Below are 18,813 nucleotides of genomic sequence, written 5' to 3'. Positions count from 1 at the left end.
TGGACATTTGATTGGACATGATTTGAAAAGGCACACATCTGTCTATATAAGGTCCCACAGTTGACAGTGCATGTCAGAGCAAAAACCAAGCCATGAAGACGGAATTGTCCGTAGACATCCGAGACAGCATTGTGTTGAAACACAGATCTGAGGAAGGGTATCAAACAATTTCTGCAGTATTGCAGGTCCTGAAGAGCACAGTGGCCTCCGCCATTCTCAAATGGAAGAACTTTGGAACCACCAGGACTCTTCATAGAGCTGGCCGCCCGGCCAAATTGAGCAATCGGGGAAGAAGGGCCTTGGTCAGGGAAGTAACCAAGAAACCGAATGGTTACGCTGACAGAGCTCCAGAGTTCCTCTGTGAACATGGGAGAACCTTCCAGAAGGTTCCTTCTTCCAGAAGGACAACTATATCTGCAGCACTCCACCAATCAGGCCTTTATGGTAGAATGGCCAGACGGAAGCCACTCCTCAGTAAAAGGCACATGACAGCCCACTTGGAGTTTTACAAAAGGCATCTAAAGGACTCTCAGACCATGAGAAACAAGATTCTCCAGTGTGATGAAACCAAGATTAAACTCTTTGGCCTGAATGGAGGAAACCAGACACCGCTCATCACCTGGCCAATAACATACCTATGGTGAAGCATGGTGGTGGCAGCATCATGCAGTGAGGATGTTTTTCATCGGTAGGAACTGGGAGACTAGTCAGGATTGAGGGAAAGATGAACGGAGCAAAGTACAGGGAGATCCTTGATGAAAACCTGCTCCAGAGCTTTCTGGACCTGGCAGCGGTTCACCTTCCAACAGGACAATGACCCTAAGGACACAGCCAAGACAACACAGGAGTGGCCGTGACAAGTCTGTGAATGTCCTTGAGTGGCCCAGCCAGAGCCCGGACTTGAACCCGATCGAACATCTCTGGAGGGACCTGAAAAAAGCTGTGCATCGACACTCCCCATCCAAGCTGACAGAGCTTGAGAGGATCTGCAGAGAAGAATGGGAGAAATTACCCAAATACTGGTATGCCAAGCTTGTAGCGTCATACCCAAGAAGACTTGAGGCTGTAATCGCTGCCAAAGGTGCCTCACAAAGTACTAAGTAAAGGGTCTGAATACTGATGTAAATGTGTTATTTCAGTTATTTATTTTTGTAATTGCTTTGCAAAAATGTTTAAACACCCGTTTTCACTTTTTTATATGGGGTGTTGTGTGTAGATTGATGATTAATTTTTTTTTTTTAATCCATTTTAAATTAAGGCTGTAACGTAACAAAATGTGGAAAATGGGAAGGGGTCTGAATACTTTCTGAATGCACTGTAGATAGGGTAGTCAAAAAGGCTTTTGGCACAATGGCCTTCATCAGTCAGAGCTTTGAGCATAGAAGTTGGGAGGTCACGTTGCAGTTGCGTAGCTGCGTTCTGCAGCTGTGGCTCACCGGCAGTCTCTCTGTCTTTTTTTTGTTTTTTGTCTATTGTTATCGTTTAAATGTATCTTTTGATTTATTTTTAACTCAGTATATATGGGGGGTGGTGGGGGGGTGGGGGAAACCTTTTTTTCCAATCTCCTCCTCAACGGAGATGCAACCTTTACCGTGTCGTATCTCCGTTCGCGCTACGGCCTAACACTGTGGAGTCGGCGGCCTCCAGCTGGGATTGACCTTGAAGACTCCGGTCGCAGGGCCTGGACTTACCATCTCGGAGGCTTCGGCCGTGGGCCCTGCAGACCGCAACATCGGGAGTTCGTAGGTCCCTGGCTGCCGACTGGCTTTCGGGAGCTCCAGCCGTAGCAGCTTCGACCGCCCCGAAGCGCGAGGTTTGATCGACCCGCTCGCAGGCCCCTCATCGCCCTGCGTGGCCAGGCCGCGACACTTTCCATCGCCCGGTGGGGGCTCAGGACCTTCATCCGCCTGCTCGGCTCGGCCCTGGGACTTTCCATCGCCCGGTGGGGGCTTCAAAAGTCGGGAGCCTCGATCGCCTCGTGGCACCACCGGAGAAGAATGAGAAGGAGATAAGACTTTTCTTTGCCTTCCATCATAGTGAGGGTGTGCCTGGAGCAATCACTGTGATGGCTGTTTGTGTTAAAATTGTAATTGTGTCCCGTCAGGACAGTTCGTTTATTTGTTTTTATGTCTTGACTGTGTTGTAAAGCGTCTTTGAGCATTTGGAAAAGCGCTATAAAAAATAAATGTTTATTATTATTATTATAGTTGTACGGTCTCCACCTTAACCAGAGGGGGACCAATATCCTGGCGGGGAGGTTTGCTAGCATTGTTGGGGAGGGTTTAAATTAATTTGGCAGGGGGTTGGGATACAGCATGGAGCTAGTATAGGGGGTGAGGAGAAGGAAAATATAGAGGAAAAAACTGGTCAGATTGGGAGGCAGAACAAGAATGCCCCAGCACAATGGGGTAGGGCAAGTCTGAACGGCATTTATTTTAATGCAAGGAGTATTGGAAGCAAGGGGGATGAATTAAAGGTGTTACTGAACACATGGGAGTACGACATTGTTGCCATTACGGAAACATGGTTGAAGGAAGGGCAGGACTGGCAGCTCAATATTCCAGGGTATAGAATCTTCAGGAGAGACAGAGAGCAGGGAAAAAGGGGAGGGGGTGTTGCAGTATTAATCAAAGAATCTATTTCTGCTGTAAGAAGGGATGACATATTAGCGGGTTCCTCAAATGAGGCTATTTGGGTGGAATTGAGAAATAGAAAAGGGGCATGCACCTTACTGGGTGTATACTACAGACCCCCAAACAGTCAGAGGGAAATAGAAGAACATATTTGTAGGCAAATCTCGGGGGGGGGGGGGGTGTGAAAACAACAGGGTAGTAATAGTAGGGGATTTCAACTTCCCGAATATTGATTGGGATAGCCAAAGTGTCAAGGGCCCTGAGGGTGCAGAGTTCCTAAGGGTCATCCAGGAGGGCTTTTTGAGCCAATATGTTGAAAGTCCAACAAGGGAGGGGGCGGTATTGGACTTAATCTTGGGAAATGAGGCCGGACAGGTGGCTGAAGTGTCAGTGACAGAGCATTTTGGTGACAGTGATCACAATTCAGTGATATTTAAGGTGGTAATGGAAAAGGATAAAGAGGGACCAGAGGAAAGAGGAAAATTTCTAAATTGGGGCAAGGCCGATTTTAATCTGATAAGGCAGAAGTTGGCCCCGGTGGACTGGGATCAGCTTCGCGTGGGGAGGACCGCATCAGAACAGTGGGAGTCATTCAAAGGAATAATTGAAAAAGTACAGAGGAAGCATGTTCCCCTAAAGTTTAAGGGTGGGACAAACAAGTCCAAAGAACCTTTGATGTCGAACGATATAGTAGGATTGATTCGAAAAAAAAGGGGGGCTTTTGGAAGGCATAAAGAACTTAAGGCACAGACATCATTAGAGGAATACAGAAGGTGTAGGGCGGTTCTTAAAAAATAAATTAGGAGAGCAAAAAGGGGCCATGAGATAGCACTAGCGGGCAAAATAAAAGAAAATCCCAAAGTGTTCTATAAGTATATCAAGGGTAAGAGGATAACGAGGGAAAGAGTGGGGCCCATCAGGGACCATAGTGGAAAGCTGTGTGTGGAGCCAGAGGATGCAGGAGATGTTTTAAATGAATTTTTTGCATCTGTTTTTACGAGGGAGGAGGGCGATGCGGACTTAGAAATGGAGCAGGAGGGTTGTGATGTTCTTGAGCATATTGCTATTGATAGGGAGGCGGTGCTGGAGGCTCTGGCAGGCTTAAAAGTGGATAAGTCTCCGGGCCCTGACGAGATGTATCCCAGGATGCTGAGAGATGCAAGGGAGGAGATTGCGGGGGCTCTGGCACAAATTTTCAGAGCCTCTCTTGCAACAGGGGATGTACCGGAGGACTGGAGGATAGCTAATGTGGTGCCATTATTTAAAAAGGGCAGTAGGGATAAACCTGGGAACTACAGGCCGATGAGTCTGACATCGGTGGTGGGGAAGCTGCTAGAAAAGATTCTGAGGGACAGAATCGATCTTCACTTGGAGGATCGAGGGTTAATTAAGGATAGTCAACATGGCTTTGTTAAGGGAAGGTCGTGTCTGACTAACTTGATTTAATTTTTTGAAGGGGTGACCAAGGAGGTAGATGGGGGTAGTGCAGTGGATGTGGTATACATGGATTTCAGTAAGGCTTTTGACAAGGTCCCACACAGGAGACTAGTCAAGAAGGTAAGAGCCCATGGGATCCAGGGCACCTTGGCAAAATGGATAAAAAACTGGCTTAGTGACAGAAGGCAGAGGGTGATGGTAGAAGGGTGTTTCTGTGACTGGAGGCCGGTGTCCAGTGGGGTGCCGCAGGGATCGGTGTTGGGTCCCTTACTGTTTGTAATCTACATAAATGATCTGGATGTCAACGTACAGGGCATGATCAGCAAGTTTGCAGATGACACAAAGGTAGGGGGGGTGGTGAATAGCGAGGAAGGGATCTGCAAGCTGCGGGAAGATATAGATGAGATGGTCAGATGGGCGGAGCAGTGGCAGATGGAATTTAATCCTGAAAAGTGCGAGGTGATGCACTTTGGCAGAAATAACTTGGAGAGGGAGTACACCATGAATGGAAGGACCCTAGGGAAGACAGGGGTACAGAGGGACCTTGGAGTACAGGTACACAAGTCCTTGAAGGCAGCAGGACATGTGGACAGGGTGGTCAAAAAGGCATATGGGTTACTGGCCTTCATTAGCCGGGGCATCGAATATAAAAGTAGGGGGGTAATGATGGAATTGTACAGAACACTGGTGAGGCCACAGCTGGAGTATTGTGTACAGTTCTGGTCACCACATTATAGAAAGGATGTGATAGCTTTGGAGAGGGTGCAGAGGAGATTCACCAGGATGCTGTCAGGGATGAAGGGCCTCGGCTATGAGGAGAGACTGAGCAGACTGGGGTTGTTTTCCCTGGAGCAGAGAAGGCTGAGAGGGGACATGATCGAGGTGCACAAGATCATGAGGGGCATAGATAAGGTAGATGGCGGGGAACTTCTTCCACTGGTGGAAGGTTCAACAACGAGGGGACATAGATACAGGGTAAGGGGAGGGAGGTTTCGGGGGGATGTGAGAAAGAACTTTTTCACCCAGAGGGTGGTTGGAGTCTGGAACTCACTGCCTGGGGTGGTGGTGGAGGCGGGAACACTCACAACGTTTAAGAGGCATTTGGATGGGCACTTGAAATGCTACAACATTCAGGGCTACGGTCCAAATGCGGGAAAATGGGATTGAAATTAGACTGTGTTTGGTAACGGGCGGTGCGGCCACGATGGGCCGAAGGGCCTTTTTCTGTGCTGTAGGACTCTATGACTCTATGACTCTAAGAATTTGGTGAATCTGCATTTAGAGTATGCCAGAGGAGGTAGTTGAGGCAGGTACTATTGCAACATTTAAGAAACATTTAGATATGCACATACAGATTTAGAGGGATTGAGCCACATGCAGGCAGGTGGGACTACTGTATTTTGGCCAGTATGGGCATGTTGGCTAGAAGTGCCTGTTTCCAAGCTGTAAGACTCTATGACTATATAAAGAGTAAATGAGTGCACATTGAACCGCTGGAAATGAAGCTGGAGAAGTTGTAATGGGGAATAACGAAATGGCGGATTAAATTAATACATTTTTGTTGCATTAGTCTTCACGGCATAAAACACCAGCAACATGATGGAAATTCAAGGGAGTCAGGGGGTAGAAGTTAGTGGAGTTGCTATTATTAAGGTGATTGGGAAGCTGAGGGGAGGGGGGAGGAGGGGGGGAGGGGAGGGGGGAGGTTGAGGAGAGAGGGGAGGGGGTGGGGGGAAGGACAGGGTGCTGCACCAATGCAGGAGAGGTTTGGGCCCAACGGGTCCACTTGGTCTAGTGATTCCTAAAAAGCTAATTTGCGGGTTGAATTGGTTGTAAGGAAAGCAAATACCATGTTAGGATTCATTTCGAGAGGACCAGAATATAAAACAGGGATGTACTGTAATGTTGAGGCATTATAGCCAGGTGAATTCAGGTAAACAACATTCACTGACTCTCATTTGTCTATCTGCTATTAACTTCCTAAAATAATATTATCAGGTTCATCAGGGAAGATCTCCTTTTCACAGAATCATGCTGACCTCTAAGAAACCATCTTGTAGGCACTCTACAAATTCCCTCTCTTGGGGTCCAGTACCAATTTGATTTTCCCAGTCCACCTGCATATCGAAATCCCCCTTGACCATTGTAAAATTGCCTTTCTTCCATGCCGATGGTATCTCCTGATGTAATTTGTACCCTAATTCCTGGCTACTGTTTGGATACCTGTAAATAACTCGTGTTAGGGTCTTTTTACCCTTCCAGTTATTTACCTCTACCCACGAGGATTCTGCATCTTCTGATCCTATGTCACCTTGAATTGAATTCCTATCAAAAGAGCTGCCCCAACTCTGCCCACCTGTCAGGAGGCCATGTAACCTTGGATATTCAGTTCCGAGCTTTGATTCTCTCTCAGACATGTCTCCGTAATGCCCACAATGTCGTACCTACCAATTTCTAACTGTGCTATAAGCTCATCCATTTTGTTCCGTACACGACGTACATTCAAACATAACATCTTTAGTCTGGTATTCAGTACCCCTCTTCTCACATTGGTCTCAATTTACCTGACGGTCTCTCTTATCCCTTCTGCACTCTCCTTCCCTTTAACATCATCCATACATTTCCAATTTGTTGACCCCCATCCCCTACTATTTAGTTTAAATCCCTATCCTACGGCCCTGGCAATGGATTTTGCCATGACCCTAGCCCCAGCTGGGTTCAAGTGGAGTCTGTTCCGTCAGAACAGCTCCATCCTTCCCCAACACTGGTGCCAATGTTCCATGGATTTAAATCCACTTCTTCCACACTAATCTTTGAGCCACACGTTCAACTCTTTAATCTTCTCAACCCCCATGCCAATTTGCAGGTGGTTCAGGTAGCATTCCAGAGATTATTACCTTTTTGGTTCTGCTTTTCAGTTTAGTGCTTAGTTGCTCAAATTCCCGTAGCAGAACCTCTCTCCGTGTTCAACCTACGTCATTGGTGCCACATATACTACAACGACTGGATCTTGCCCTTCCCGCTTCAAGTCCCTCTACAGGCCGGACGAGATGTCCCGTACCCGGGCACCAGGCAGGCAACACAACTTTTAGGACTCTCGATCCTCGTGACAGATAACAGCGTCTATTCCCCTAACTAGACTATCCTCAATGACAACATCGATTTTCTTTTCTCCCCTCTTGAGTGCCCCCCTGAACCACAGTGCACTGGTCAGGTTGTTAATCTGTCCTACAGCCCCCACATCCATCTGCACAAGGAGCGCAAATCTCAGACCTGCTTGACAAGCTCAAGGGTTGAGGTTCCTCTAGACAATAGACAATAGGTGCAGGAGGAGGCCATTCAGCCCTTCGAGCCAGCACCCCCATTCAATGTGATCATGGCTGATCATTCTCAATCAGTACCCCGTTCCTGCCTTCTCCCCATACCCCCTGACTCCGCTATCCTTAAGAGCTCTATCTAGCTCTCTCTTGAATGCATTCAGAGAATTGGCCTCCACTGCCTTCTGAGTCAGAGAATTCCACAGATTCACAACTCTCTGACTGAAAACGTTTTTCCTCATCTCCGTTCTAAATGGCCTACCTCTTATTCTTAAACTGTGGCCCCTTGTTCTGGACTCCCCCAACTCTACTCATACCTTAATTCCCCTGCTTGCCTCACTTTGCAGTCACACCTTCCTCCTGACCACGGGCCTATTTGGAAACAATTACTCTAACTGGCGTGACTGCCTCCAGAAACAAACTCTCAAGCCAAAGCTTCAAGTTGCACTTTTCCTTAAAATAGCCGCTCCGCCAGACCTTGTCTTCCTTTTATTCACCTCTCCGCCTCTAGCTCAGCCAATCGGACTCCTGCTTCAATCCAAGTCCCACCTCCTTAATTCGCAACACACTAGACTCACAGTAAAAAAACAACATGCGTCCACTTTTTCCCGCTGGTCTTTTAAAGTTGATTTTTTTCTCTCTCGCAAGATGGCTACTCTCCCACTGTCTTCAGCTTCTCAAGGTAAAAAAAAAACCTGTGGTTTTATGTATGGATTAAAAAATAATTAAGTTTCCCAGAAGAATGAAGAAGTAAGTGGAAAATATATCTTTGTCTTTCTTAGATTCTACACAGATTGACCACTAAAGTGATAGTTCAGCAACTTAATGTGGTAGTTACGTACAGAATTAAGATCAAGTATTATAGGGCTGATATTTTCACACCCGATCTGTTGTTTCTGCAGTGACATAGAAACAGAGAAACATAGAAAATAGGTGCAGGAGTAGGCCATTCGGCCCCGAGCCTGCACCACCATTCAATATGATCATGGCTGATCATCCAGCTCAGTAACCTGTACCTGCCTTCTCTCCATACCCCCTGATCCCTTTAGCAAAAAGGGCCACATCTAACTCCCTCTTAAATATAGCCAATGAACTGGCCTCAACTACCTTCTGTGGCAGAGAATTCCACAGACTCACCACTCTCTGTGTGAAAATGTTTTCTCATCTCGACACTGTGTTCTGCCAAGCTGTATGTTACCTGCATTATCTACCATCAATCCAATCATTTTCTTTCTCCAATATAATGATAGACGTTTAAAATCTTCCATTTGTATTGTAAATTTGCAGTGTATTTAGAAGCAATAGAGAAGCTAGTCACATGGGCATCTCCAGTGCATTTGCAGTGCAGTGCTTCCCACAGACATCATATCTTGTGACAACCCTTGTTCCCTGAAATTTATGCCAAGTGTGGGTTGATTTTATGAAAAAAGTGATTATATAAGGTTGCTATGGTTTTCTTCTTCAGCAATGCTAGTGTATCAACAGTCTGTGTTAGCAGTGTAGCGTGACCGTATTTAATTTGGAGAAAGAGACTGACTGATTTAGAAGGCTTAGTGTCAGTTGTGACTTTCCTCCATTCTATTCTCCTCTGTGTATGTGCTTTCTATGAGTTGAAGGACATTAGTGCTTTTATCTTTATATGTATATCCCAAGTTTTATGGCATTTATGGAAGGATATTTCTGCTATTGAGGGCGTGCAGCGTAGGTTTACTAGGTTAATACCTGGAATAGCGGGACTGTCATATGTTGAAAGATTGGAGTGGCTAGGCTTGTATACACTGGAATTTAGAAGGATGAGAGGGGATCTTATCGAAACATATAAGATTATTAAGGGGTTGGACACGTTAGAGGTAGGAAACATGTTCCCAAAGTTGGGGGAGTCCAGAACCAGGGCCCACAGTTTAAGAATAAGGGGTAGGCCATTTAGAATGGAGATGAGGAAAAACTTTTTCACACAGAGAGTTGTGAAGCTGTGGAATTCTCTGCCTCAGAAGGCAGTGGAGGCCAATTCTCTGGATACTTTCAAGAGAGAGTTACATAGAGGTCTTAATGATAGCGGAGTCAGGGGATATGGGGAGAAGGCAGTAACGAGGTACTGATTGTGGATGATCAGCAATTATCACGGTGAATGGCAGTGCTGGCTCGAAGGGCCGAATGGCCTACTCCTGCACCTATTGTCTAATGTCTATTAGTCTATATCATGCCATTAGGAGTAAAATCTCATTAAGTATTTAATTCTTATGAAAATTTGACATTTTATGTAAATTATTGCACCTTAAATTTTTTTAATGATTTAAACTCCACATTCTGAAGCCAAGGTTATCTGTTTTATACTTGTGAAGCAATGATGTCCATGTCTTAAAATTTAACATAATAAGTGGGAACTGTAGTTTTGGGAAATTGGCAAAGAATTAATGATCTAGTAGGTGAGGAGGAGAAATAAATTCACAGTTATTAAATCATCTTAATGCTCATTTTTAATAAAAATCCCTACTCTTATCTTAATCCCTTCTTTTCAAACCCCTTAATCCCAGAAATGTTTATTTTACACTTGTGAAGGATTAATTTTCTGTAGGAAAACAAGTAAAATATAGATGCCTTACCATTTAAAACAGAGATCGTTTAATGCAAAGAGTGCCCAGTATAAATTCACTAGTATGATGTCAAGTATGGTTTCCATTGAAATATAAAGATTAAATAAAGGTCTTTAGAAAGTTAAAATTATCATTGAATCATTAGTAAAAATGAATGCACAGAGTATATATGTGAATCATTGCAAGCTTTACTAAAAGAATTAGCCAAGTCTTACACCCTTTAAATGTTTCAAGGAATATTAGTTGAGTATGTGACTTTAGGGAGAAGCTCGGGAGTTGCCAAATCTATGCCTGAAAAATGTGCAGTTGCTACATTCCAAGAGTTGGGCAGTTGAGAACATGATGGACAGCCAACCCTCCTACACATTTGGCTGCAGATTGAGCAAATTGAGATTCTGGTTGTAGGGACCCTGGCTTGAGCCTCACATAATTTATGGGTGCACACAGCTGGCAATGGTGTGTCAGTAGTGAAATAAGTTAAAATTAAGGATGACAAATGGGGTGCCAGGCAGGTTGATAGACACTCTCAGGCTTCTTGAGTCTTGGAGCTGCATTAATCCAGGTAAATGGGAAGTATTACATTTCTGACAAGTGTCATGTAAGGTTTAAAAAGGCTTTGGGGAGATGAGTGACTTACTTCAAGATACATTACTCTTCTGGCACTGTATTAATATGGTTGATCTTGTTATATTTGTTACCTTATGTTATTGCCTACAAGTAGCTGGTAAAGAACTTTGCAATAACAATGTTATTGAATGTCAAGGGGAGATGGTTTCCTGTTGTTTACCTATTGTTGTGCATACGTGTCATACAGATGCAACCTCGCAGTTCATACCTGAATGTTGCCTGCTATATGCTGCCATAAGGTACTTCATTTTTTGATGAGTTATGAATGCCATTGAATCTTCTGCAACTGTCACCAGCAACCCATTTGACCTTGTCCTGGAGAATAGTTCACTGATGAAGCAATGTTTTTCGCAAAGCTGGTTAAGACACTGCCATGAGGAATTCGTGTGGCAAAAAACTAGGCTGAGATTTTGTAGCTCTAACAGTCATCCTTCTTTATCCTTGAAATGACTTCAGCTAGTAAGAACATGCAACATTTATTGAAATAGGAAAAATTATTTTTTAAGGATTTAATATATATTAAGCCATTTCTAATGGCTTCTTGTATTGTGCAGATAGTGCTGTATTTTTCATATAGTTCAATACATCAATATTTATAACATGCTATCGGTTTGCATTTTATTTCTGTGCTTATAGTATCCCAAGAATGTATGCTGTATCCCAATATGTTTGTCATAGAGGCCAATGTATTAATATGTGTAGTGATGTATTTCTGCATTTACAATATACTCGTGTACTGTTTTTCTTGATGCACAATGTACCTCCTTCTCTGTCTCCTATGTTTATAAGGAACAAATAGGTAATAACATAAGGTAACAAATATAACAAGATCAACTATATTAACTATATTAACCGGAAATTGGAGGAACAGCACCTCATATTTCGCTTGGGCAGCTTGCAGCCCAGTGGTATGAACATCGACTTCTCCAACTTTAGATAGTTCCTCTGTCCCTCTCTTCCCCTCCCCCTTCCCAGTTCTGCCTCTATCTTCCTGTCTCCACCTATATCCTTCCTTTGTCCCGCCCCCCTGACATCAGTCTGAAGAAGGGTCTCGACCCGAAACGTCACCCATTCCTTCTCTCCTGAGATGCTGCCTGACCTGCTGAGTTACTCCAGCATTTTGTGAATATATTAATACAATATAATATAAGTGATAGGGGCACACATAGTGCTTTGTTTCTGTACTTATAAACATGTTCCTACATATCCACAGGATAACCACTTGTATTTCACTCCTTACAGTAAGCATGTGATTCTGTATTTATAATGCTTTTAGTACATACTAGTAAAGGGTGCACCTGTTGGGCCCAAACCTCGTTGGGTTCCCATTGCGACGTGGGAAAATCGCGTTTTTTCTTTAAAATAAATGGCTTTTTTTTTAGAAATGAAATAAATCTCAATGAAAATCGTGTTTTCTAAAAAACGATGGTGGTTTAAATAAATAAATCTCAATAAAAATGAAGTTTTTTCTTGAAAATAAATGGTCTTTTTAAAAAATTAAAAAAGAAATCTCAATGAAAATGGAGATCTTTAAAAAAAATTTTAGAAAAATCTTATCTTTAACGTTGTGGCTTTTTATCGTGAAAATTCTCTCTTTAAGTTCCTCAAGATTGTCCCCTCATTCAGTAGGAGGAGCAGCTCGACTGCGACGGCCGTTGCTTTGAGCGGGAACACCCGGTGGATAACCAGCGCGTTTTGAGCGGGAAGAGGTGGTGACCAATCAGAGCGGCGGCTGCGCTCCTCCCACGTGGGACCCGGACCAATTGGGTGTCAAGCGGGAGGTCGGAGCCAATCAATCGACCCCACATGGGAAAATTATGTTTTTTCTTTAAAATAAATGGCGTTTTTTAAAAATAAAATAAATCTCAATGAATAATCACGTTTTTTCTTTAAAATAAATGGTAGGTTTTTTTTTGCATTGGTCTAGCACCCTCCCCTTCACCCCCTCCCCTCCCCCCCCCCCCCCCCCCTCCTCACCCCATCGCAAAGTCGAAATATCGTAAGTCAAAGCATCATAAGTCAGGGAGCATCTGTATTAGATCAACGGGCAAATACAGGCGCGGACCCGTTGGGTTCCCATTGTCAAGTCAAGTCAATTTTATTTGTATAGCACATTTAAAAACAACCCACGTTGACCAAAGTGCTGTACATCTGATTAGGTTTGTGACGTCAAACACGGCTGATGGGCAGAGCAAGTGGAAAAGGGATTTATTAAAGTTTAAAAAGTGATTTATTAAAGTTTTAAAAGTGAAAAACGTTTAAAATATAACAACCATTTGAAACGCAGGACAATGGTGAGTAAAGTGTTCCTTTGTTGCCGTTTTGAAGGTATTTCGGGTACGTACAAAATACAATGAAATATATATATATATATATGTACAAGATGAGAGTTTTAGTAATATTAATAATATATATATATATATATATACTAGACCAAGTGGACCCGTTGGGCCCATTCCTCGTAGAAGGGGGACAGGGAAAGGAAGAGGGTGTCACTGAGTGAGCCCTGGACTCAAAGCCTCTCCTGTATTGGTGCAGCACCCTCAACCCCCCCCCACTCAATCCCCCTTATCCCCCCCTCCTCCCCCCACTGACCCACTCCAGCTCCCCTACCTCACCCCCACTTGCCCCTCCCCTGCCCCCACTTGCCCCTCCCCTGCCCCCACTCCCACTCCCTCCCCCCCAGCTCTGCCTCCACCCCCATTCCCCCCTCCCCACCCCTATTCCCCCCTCCCCCTCCCCTCGCCCCCACCACCCTCCCCACCCCACTCTCCTTGCCCGCACCCCACTCTCCCCCACCCCCAATCTTCCCTCCTCCCCACCCCTACTCTCCCCCACTCCCACTCTCCCCCACTCCCACTCTTCCCTCCTCCCCACACACACCCTGCTCTCCTCGCCAGCCCCACTCTCCATCCGTCTGATGGTGGTGTAAATATTCCTTGATTATATTGGCTGCTTTAACGAGGATGTATGCGTTGTAGATGGAGTCGGTTGGGTTAGGTGGTGTGGGGTGGGAGGCTGGTTTGCAAAATGGACTGAGCTGCACTCATAACTCTCTAGAATTTATTGTGGTTTGGGGAGAGTGCCACTGTAGAAATTGGTAGCAGTTATTGGAGACATGCCAAATTTCTTTTGTCTTCTCAATAAGTAGAGGTGTTGGTTTGCTTTCTTGGCCATGCTTCAATGTGGTTGGACCAGAACAAGTTCCTGGTCATATTTACGCCTTGGAACTTGAAACTGTTGACCATCAGCACCATTGATGCTGGCTGGGGCGTGTACTCCAATTCATCTATCTTAGTAATTTGGAAGATAGGTTAGTTGGCATGGCTAATAGGTTTGTGGATGACCCCAAAATTGGTGATATAGTGGACTGTGAAGAAGGTTATCTAAGATTACAACAGGATCTGTATCAACTGGGATATGGGCCAAAGACTGAAAGATGGATAAATTCTTTATATTGAGATGAATTCAGATATTTTTAGTTGAGTACTCTTTTGCCAAACCTTTGGTTCCCATTGTAAATTTCAACCAAAATGAACCAAATCAACCAAAATTGTTAATATCACAAAATATATTACCAATACATATTTATTTTGTTTTAAAAATGTTGGGAACGTTTACATTTTTGGGATAGATAGCCTGAGGGAATACTGAAAAAATCCTAATTTTAATTACTGTATTTCTGTTTTCATGGTAATACCACATTACTCTCTTAAAATATATACCATGCCAAACAGTATCCCTCTTTCTATATTATACACATATAGAGTATATACCACTATATCTTCAAGAGTTTGTAATATATAAAGAGTGCACCATTCATGCAGTTATAATCTCAACGATATGTTACGATAGAACTTTATTTATCCCAGGATGGCAATTTTGGCTTTAAGACATGTTTATTTATGGCTTTAAGATATTTATTTGTTAATTTATTTATTACATTTATTTAATTTATTTGTTAAAAAAAAAAAATATTTACAATAATATTTATAACTTTAAGACATGTTCTTGAAGTGTGTTAAACTGTCCTCATCATTCATTTGCAGGAAAGTTGTGCAAGGGTCCTTTTATTTCGAGGAGCAAACAAAGAAGTTAAGAATTACAACAGCCAATCAGCATTCCAGGTAGGGATGTATCAACTGTTCATATTTATTCCATCCTTCTGTAGGCTAAGATGTTGAATTTCAGATGCTTTTTTAGGAAGTTTTTTTTCTTCAAACTTTATATAAAAACTATCGAATTCTCTGTACAATGCAGCACATGGTGGTAGTTTTTGCAACGTGCAATTCTGTGTGCGGATGTTTATGGTTTGTCATTTTTGTTACATCAAAATAAACTGGTACCAGGTATAATATTCTCTACATTTAATATTTTCTGTTTAATAAAGAGTATTAAGAGTAATAATAATTAGAGCAGCTTTCAGCTGGCACAGTGGTGCTGTGGTAGAGTTGTTGGCTTACAGTGCCAGAAGCCCAGGTTCGATCCTGAATATGGGTGCTGTGCGTATGGAGTTTGTGTGTTCTCCCTGCAGCCGAGTGGGTTTTCCTCCCACATTCCAAAGACGTGGAGATTTGTAGATGAATTGGCTTCTGTAAATTGTCCCTAGTGTGCAGAATAGAACAAGTGTGTGGGAGATCGCTGGTCGGTGTGGACTCAGTGGTCCAAGGAGCCTGTTCCCATGCCGTATCACTAAACTAAACGAAGAGCTTTATAGTTTCTATAAGATGTTGAAAGAGAATAATACGACAGCTCGATATTCTTTTGCAATATCTTGGAAAAGAGAATGAATTAATGCGGTTCGGTATTCTCTGTAATATGACTTGGGATAACAGCTGTTTGATATCTTGTGGAGATGTAATCTTTCTGCAGTCTCGGTATTCTCTGTGTAGTTCATCCAGGAATGTAATTATTATAGAGGCTTCAGATGAGGAACAACTTTTTCACCCAGAGAGTTGTGAATCTGTGGAATTCTCTGCCATAGAAGGCTGTGGAGGCCAATTGACTGGATGTTTTCAAGAGAGAGTTAGATTTAACTCTTTGGGCTAATGGAATCAAGGGATATGGGGGAAAAGCGGGAACGGGGTACTGATTTTGGATGATCACCAAGATCATATTGAATGGCCTAATGCTGCACCTAGTGTCTATGTTTCTATCCTCTATGTGATATGGAAATTAATAATTGCTATAGTTTCTAGTAACATTTTATTCATTTGTGGGATGTGGTATTGTTGCAAAAGTCAGGATTTATTGTTTATCCCTAATAGTATTGAGAAGATATTGCCTGAATGGTCATGGGGTGAATATACTACCACTATTTGTGGTATCCTGTTTAAATGTACGATGCATTCACAGAAATAAGAACGCTATTCTGAGCCATTATAGCATTACATGTAGAGATATGTTAGTGATAGCACAGCTGGACCTCTGCCCATTCCATCGCTGTAAACCTGCCCTCTACTGCCATTCTCACAACAGGAATTGCTTGGTAGAAAGAGGCTGCCTGTGCAGGCTGGTATTGGGCAGGTTGGAGTAAGTGGTGCAGCAACTCTACGGTGAGATGTCGGTCTCAAGGCTGCACGTGCTGGCGTGGTGAATTTTCTCCATTGCAGTGACATTGTCATCTGTTCAAAGACCAACTGTGTCTGACAATCTCATAGGCCGTTAGATTAGATGGGGGCTGCTGTCTCTCTCTTCCTGCTTTCACAGCTCTCCCAACCCAGAGTCTTCTCTGTGGTAACGAGCTCAAAGGTCATTAAATTATGCAAGTTAAAATAATCTCTGGGCTCGGGAGTGTTGTGCAGGCAGACAAAGTGGGGCCGACAGCAGCTTCCATCACATTCAAAAGATGATGAGAGTGACTATATGCGGAAGTGGCGGCGCCTAACGGCTGCGGCTCGCTAGCAGTCTGTTCTTCTTTTTTCCTTTTTTTTTTTTGTTGTGTGTCGGTGTTGGGATGGTTTTTGTATTTTTTTGGTTGTGTATCTGTGGGGGGTGGTGGTGTGGGTGGTGTGGGTGGTGTGGGTGGGGGGGTGGTGGGGGGGGTGGGGGAAACTTTTCTCTTCCTCACGGCGCGGGGTGCGGCTCGGCCGCGGGGCCTAACATCGCCCGGTGCGGCTCGGCCGCTGGACTTTACATCGCCCGGTGCGGCTTGGCCGCTGGACTTAACAGTGCCCGGTGCGGCTCGGCCGCGGGACTATTCATCACCCGGTGCGGCTTGGCCGCGGGACTTTACATCGCTGGTGCGGCTCGGCCACTGGACTTAACAGTGCCCGGTGCAGCACGGCTGCGGGGCCTAACATCGCCCGGTGCGGCTCGGCCGCGGGACTTTACATCGCCCGGTGCAGCTCGGCCGCGGGACTTTTCATCGCTGGTGCGGCTCGGCCGCGGGACTTAACATCGCCTGGTGCGGCTCGGCCGCGGGGCTTTACATCGCCCGGTGCGGCTTGGCCGCGGGGCCTTTCATCGCCTGGTGCGGCTCGGCCGCGGGACTTTTCATCGCTGGTGCGGCTCGGCCGCAGGACTTAACATCGCCCGGTGCGGCTCGGCCACGGGACTTAGCTGCACAAGGCTTGGTCGCGGGGCCTTCCATCGCCCGGCTCGGCCGCGAGACGTTTCAGCACCCGGTGCGACTCGGCCGCGGGGACTTCCATCCCCTTGCGGGGACTGTGCGGGTCGGTCGGGGACGAGCTGTCTGTCCGTGGGCGTGGGGAAGAGAGTGGAAGTTTTGTTGCCTCCATCACAGTGAGGGGGTGTTTGGAGTCACTGTGATGGACGTTTGTGTTGGGGTTATGTGTCTTGTGTTCTTTTTTGTATGACTGCTATGTAGTTTCGTTCGGTACCTTGGTACCGAATGACAAATAAAGCTGTTATACTGTTATACTGTTATATGGTGCAGGCTCTCTCTCAACCCATGAGTAGCCACTTTCAGTCCCTAGCAATGGCATGCACTCGCCATGCTAGTAGGGAACATCTCTGAGCCTCACATCTCAGTGCTGTGCAGCTGCAGCAATGTTCACCCCAGTCTACCCCAAACCATTCATAACCAGCAGCCTCCCCATTTTGGGCTGTGGGTCATCACTACTGGGAGAGCACCAGCAGATGGCAGTCTCCAGTTTCCAGGCACAGTAGTGTGCCGCAGTTCTTAAGAAGTTCACAACCCAGCCAAAACATGTAACTCAAGTGGATGTTTTTTAAAGTAGATTGGATTACATGGAGCACTATAATTAATCAACACTCCATGAGGCATCGACAAGTGGACTCTAGGATTTTAAGCAAGCAAGCAAATTAGGAATGTGGTTGATTTAGAGGGGAGTTTACTGGAGGTTATGTTCCTAAGCACCTGCTGCTTTTATAGAGTCAAAGAGCCAAAGGCCCTAGACCCTTCGGCCCAACATGCCCCATCTACACCAGTCCCACCTGCCTGCATTTGGCCCATAACCCTCTAAGGCTATCCTATCCAGGATCCTGTCTAAATGCTTCTTAAACCTCCTCTGGCAGCTCGTTCCTTACACCACCACTCTGTGTAAAACAACTTACCCCTTGGGTTCCTATTAAATCATTCCACCCTCACTTTAAACCTATGACCTCTGGTTCTCGATTCCCCTAATCTGGGCAAAGGACTCTGTGCATTTACACGATGCATATCCTCCCTCGATTGTTTACACCTCTATAAGATCACCCCGCATCCTCCAACACTCCAAGGAATACAGTCCCAGCCTGCTCAACCTTGGATTACCAAACTCGAGACCACCATTGTCACCGTGTGGTCAAGACTGGGCTGCCGGGAAGAAGTCCTAGACAGCCACTGAAGTCTCTACTGAAGTTATGACCGAGTGTCCGGGGCAAGCCTGAGATGCCTGTACCTCTTCCTTTCCATGGACAATGAGGGACTATGCCAGGTTAATCCAGAGACCGCCGGGGCTGCCTCTTCAAGCACAAAGCTGAGCCAACCGGGGAAGCCAGAGACCGCCAGTGCCTCTTCTTGAGGCAAGGGTGAACTGCAGGATGAAGCCTGATATCACCATGGTTCCCGCTTCGAGACCAGGACTGAGCTGCTGAAACAATCCTCTTGCTGTGAAGGCCAACATGTCATTTGCTTTCTTCACTGCCTGCTGTACCTGCATGCTTACTTTCAGTGACTGATGTACAAGGACACCCAGTTCTCATTGCACCTCCCCTTTTCCTAATCTGATACCATTCAGA

The 18,813-nt window shown here is 45.0% G+C and overlaps 1 protein-coding gene across 8 annotated transcripts in view; it reads left to right on the top strand.

Annotated features, from left to right (window-relative positions):
• Positions 1-18,813, top strand: part of shank3a (SH3 and multiple ankyrin repeat domains 3a) — a 557,029-nt gene that overhangs the window by 215,616 nt on the left and 322,600 nt on the right. For all 8 annotated transcript variants that reach the window (XM_078419606.1, XM_078419609.1, XM_078419607.1 and 5 more), the window contains exon 9: positions 14,658-14,735. In XM_078419606.1, coding sequence (XP_078275732.1) covers positions 14,658-14,735 — 78 coding nt within the window. The remainder of the gene's footprint in view (positions 1-14,657; positions 14,736-18,813) is intronic.

This window comes from Rhinoraja longicauda, chromosome 23 (assembly GCF_053455715.1).
Source record: "Rhinoraja longicauda isolate Sanriku21f chromosome 23, sRhiLon1.1, whole genome shotgun sequence".
Taxonomy (NCBI): domain Eukaryota; kingdom Metazoa; phylum Chordata; class Chondrichthyes; order Rajiformes; family Arhynchobatidae; genus Rhinoraja; species Rhinoraja longicauda.
Note: the sequence above shows the minus strand (reverse complement) of the source record. Positions and strands in the feature narration are given on the sequence as shown.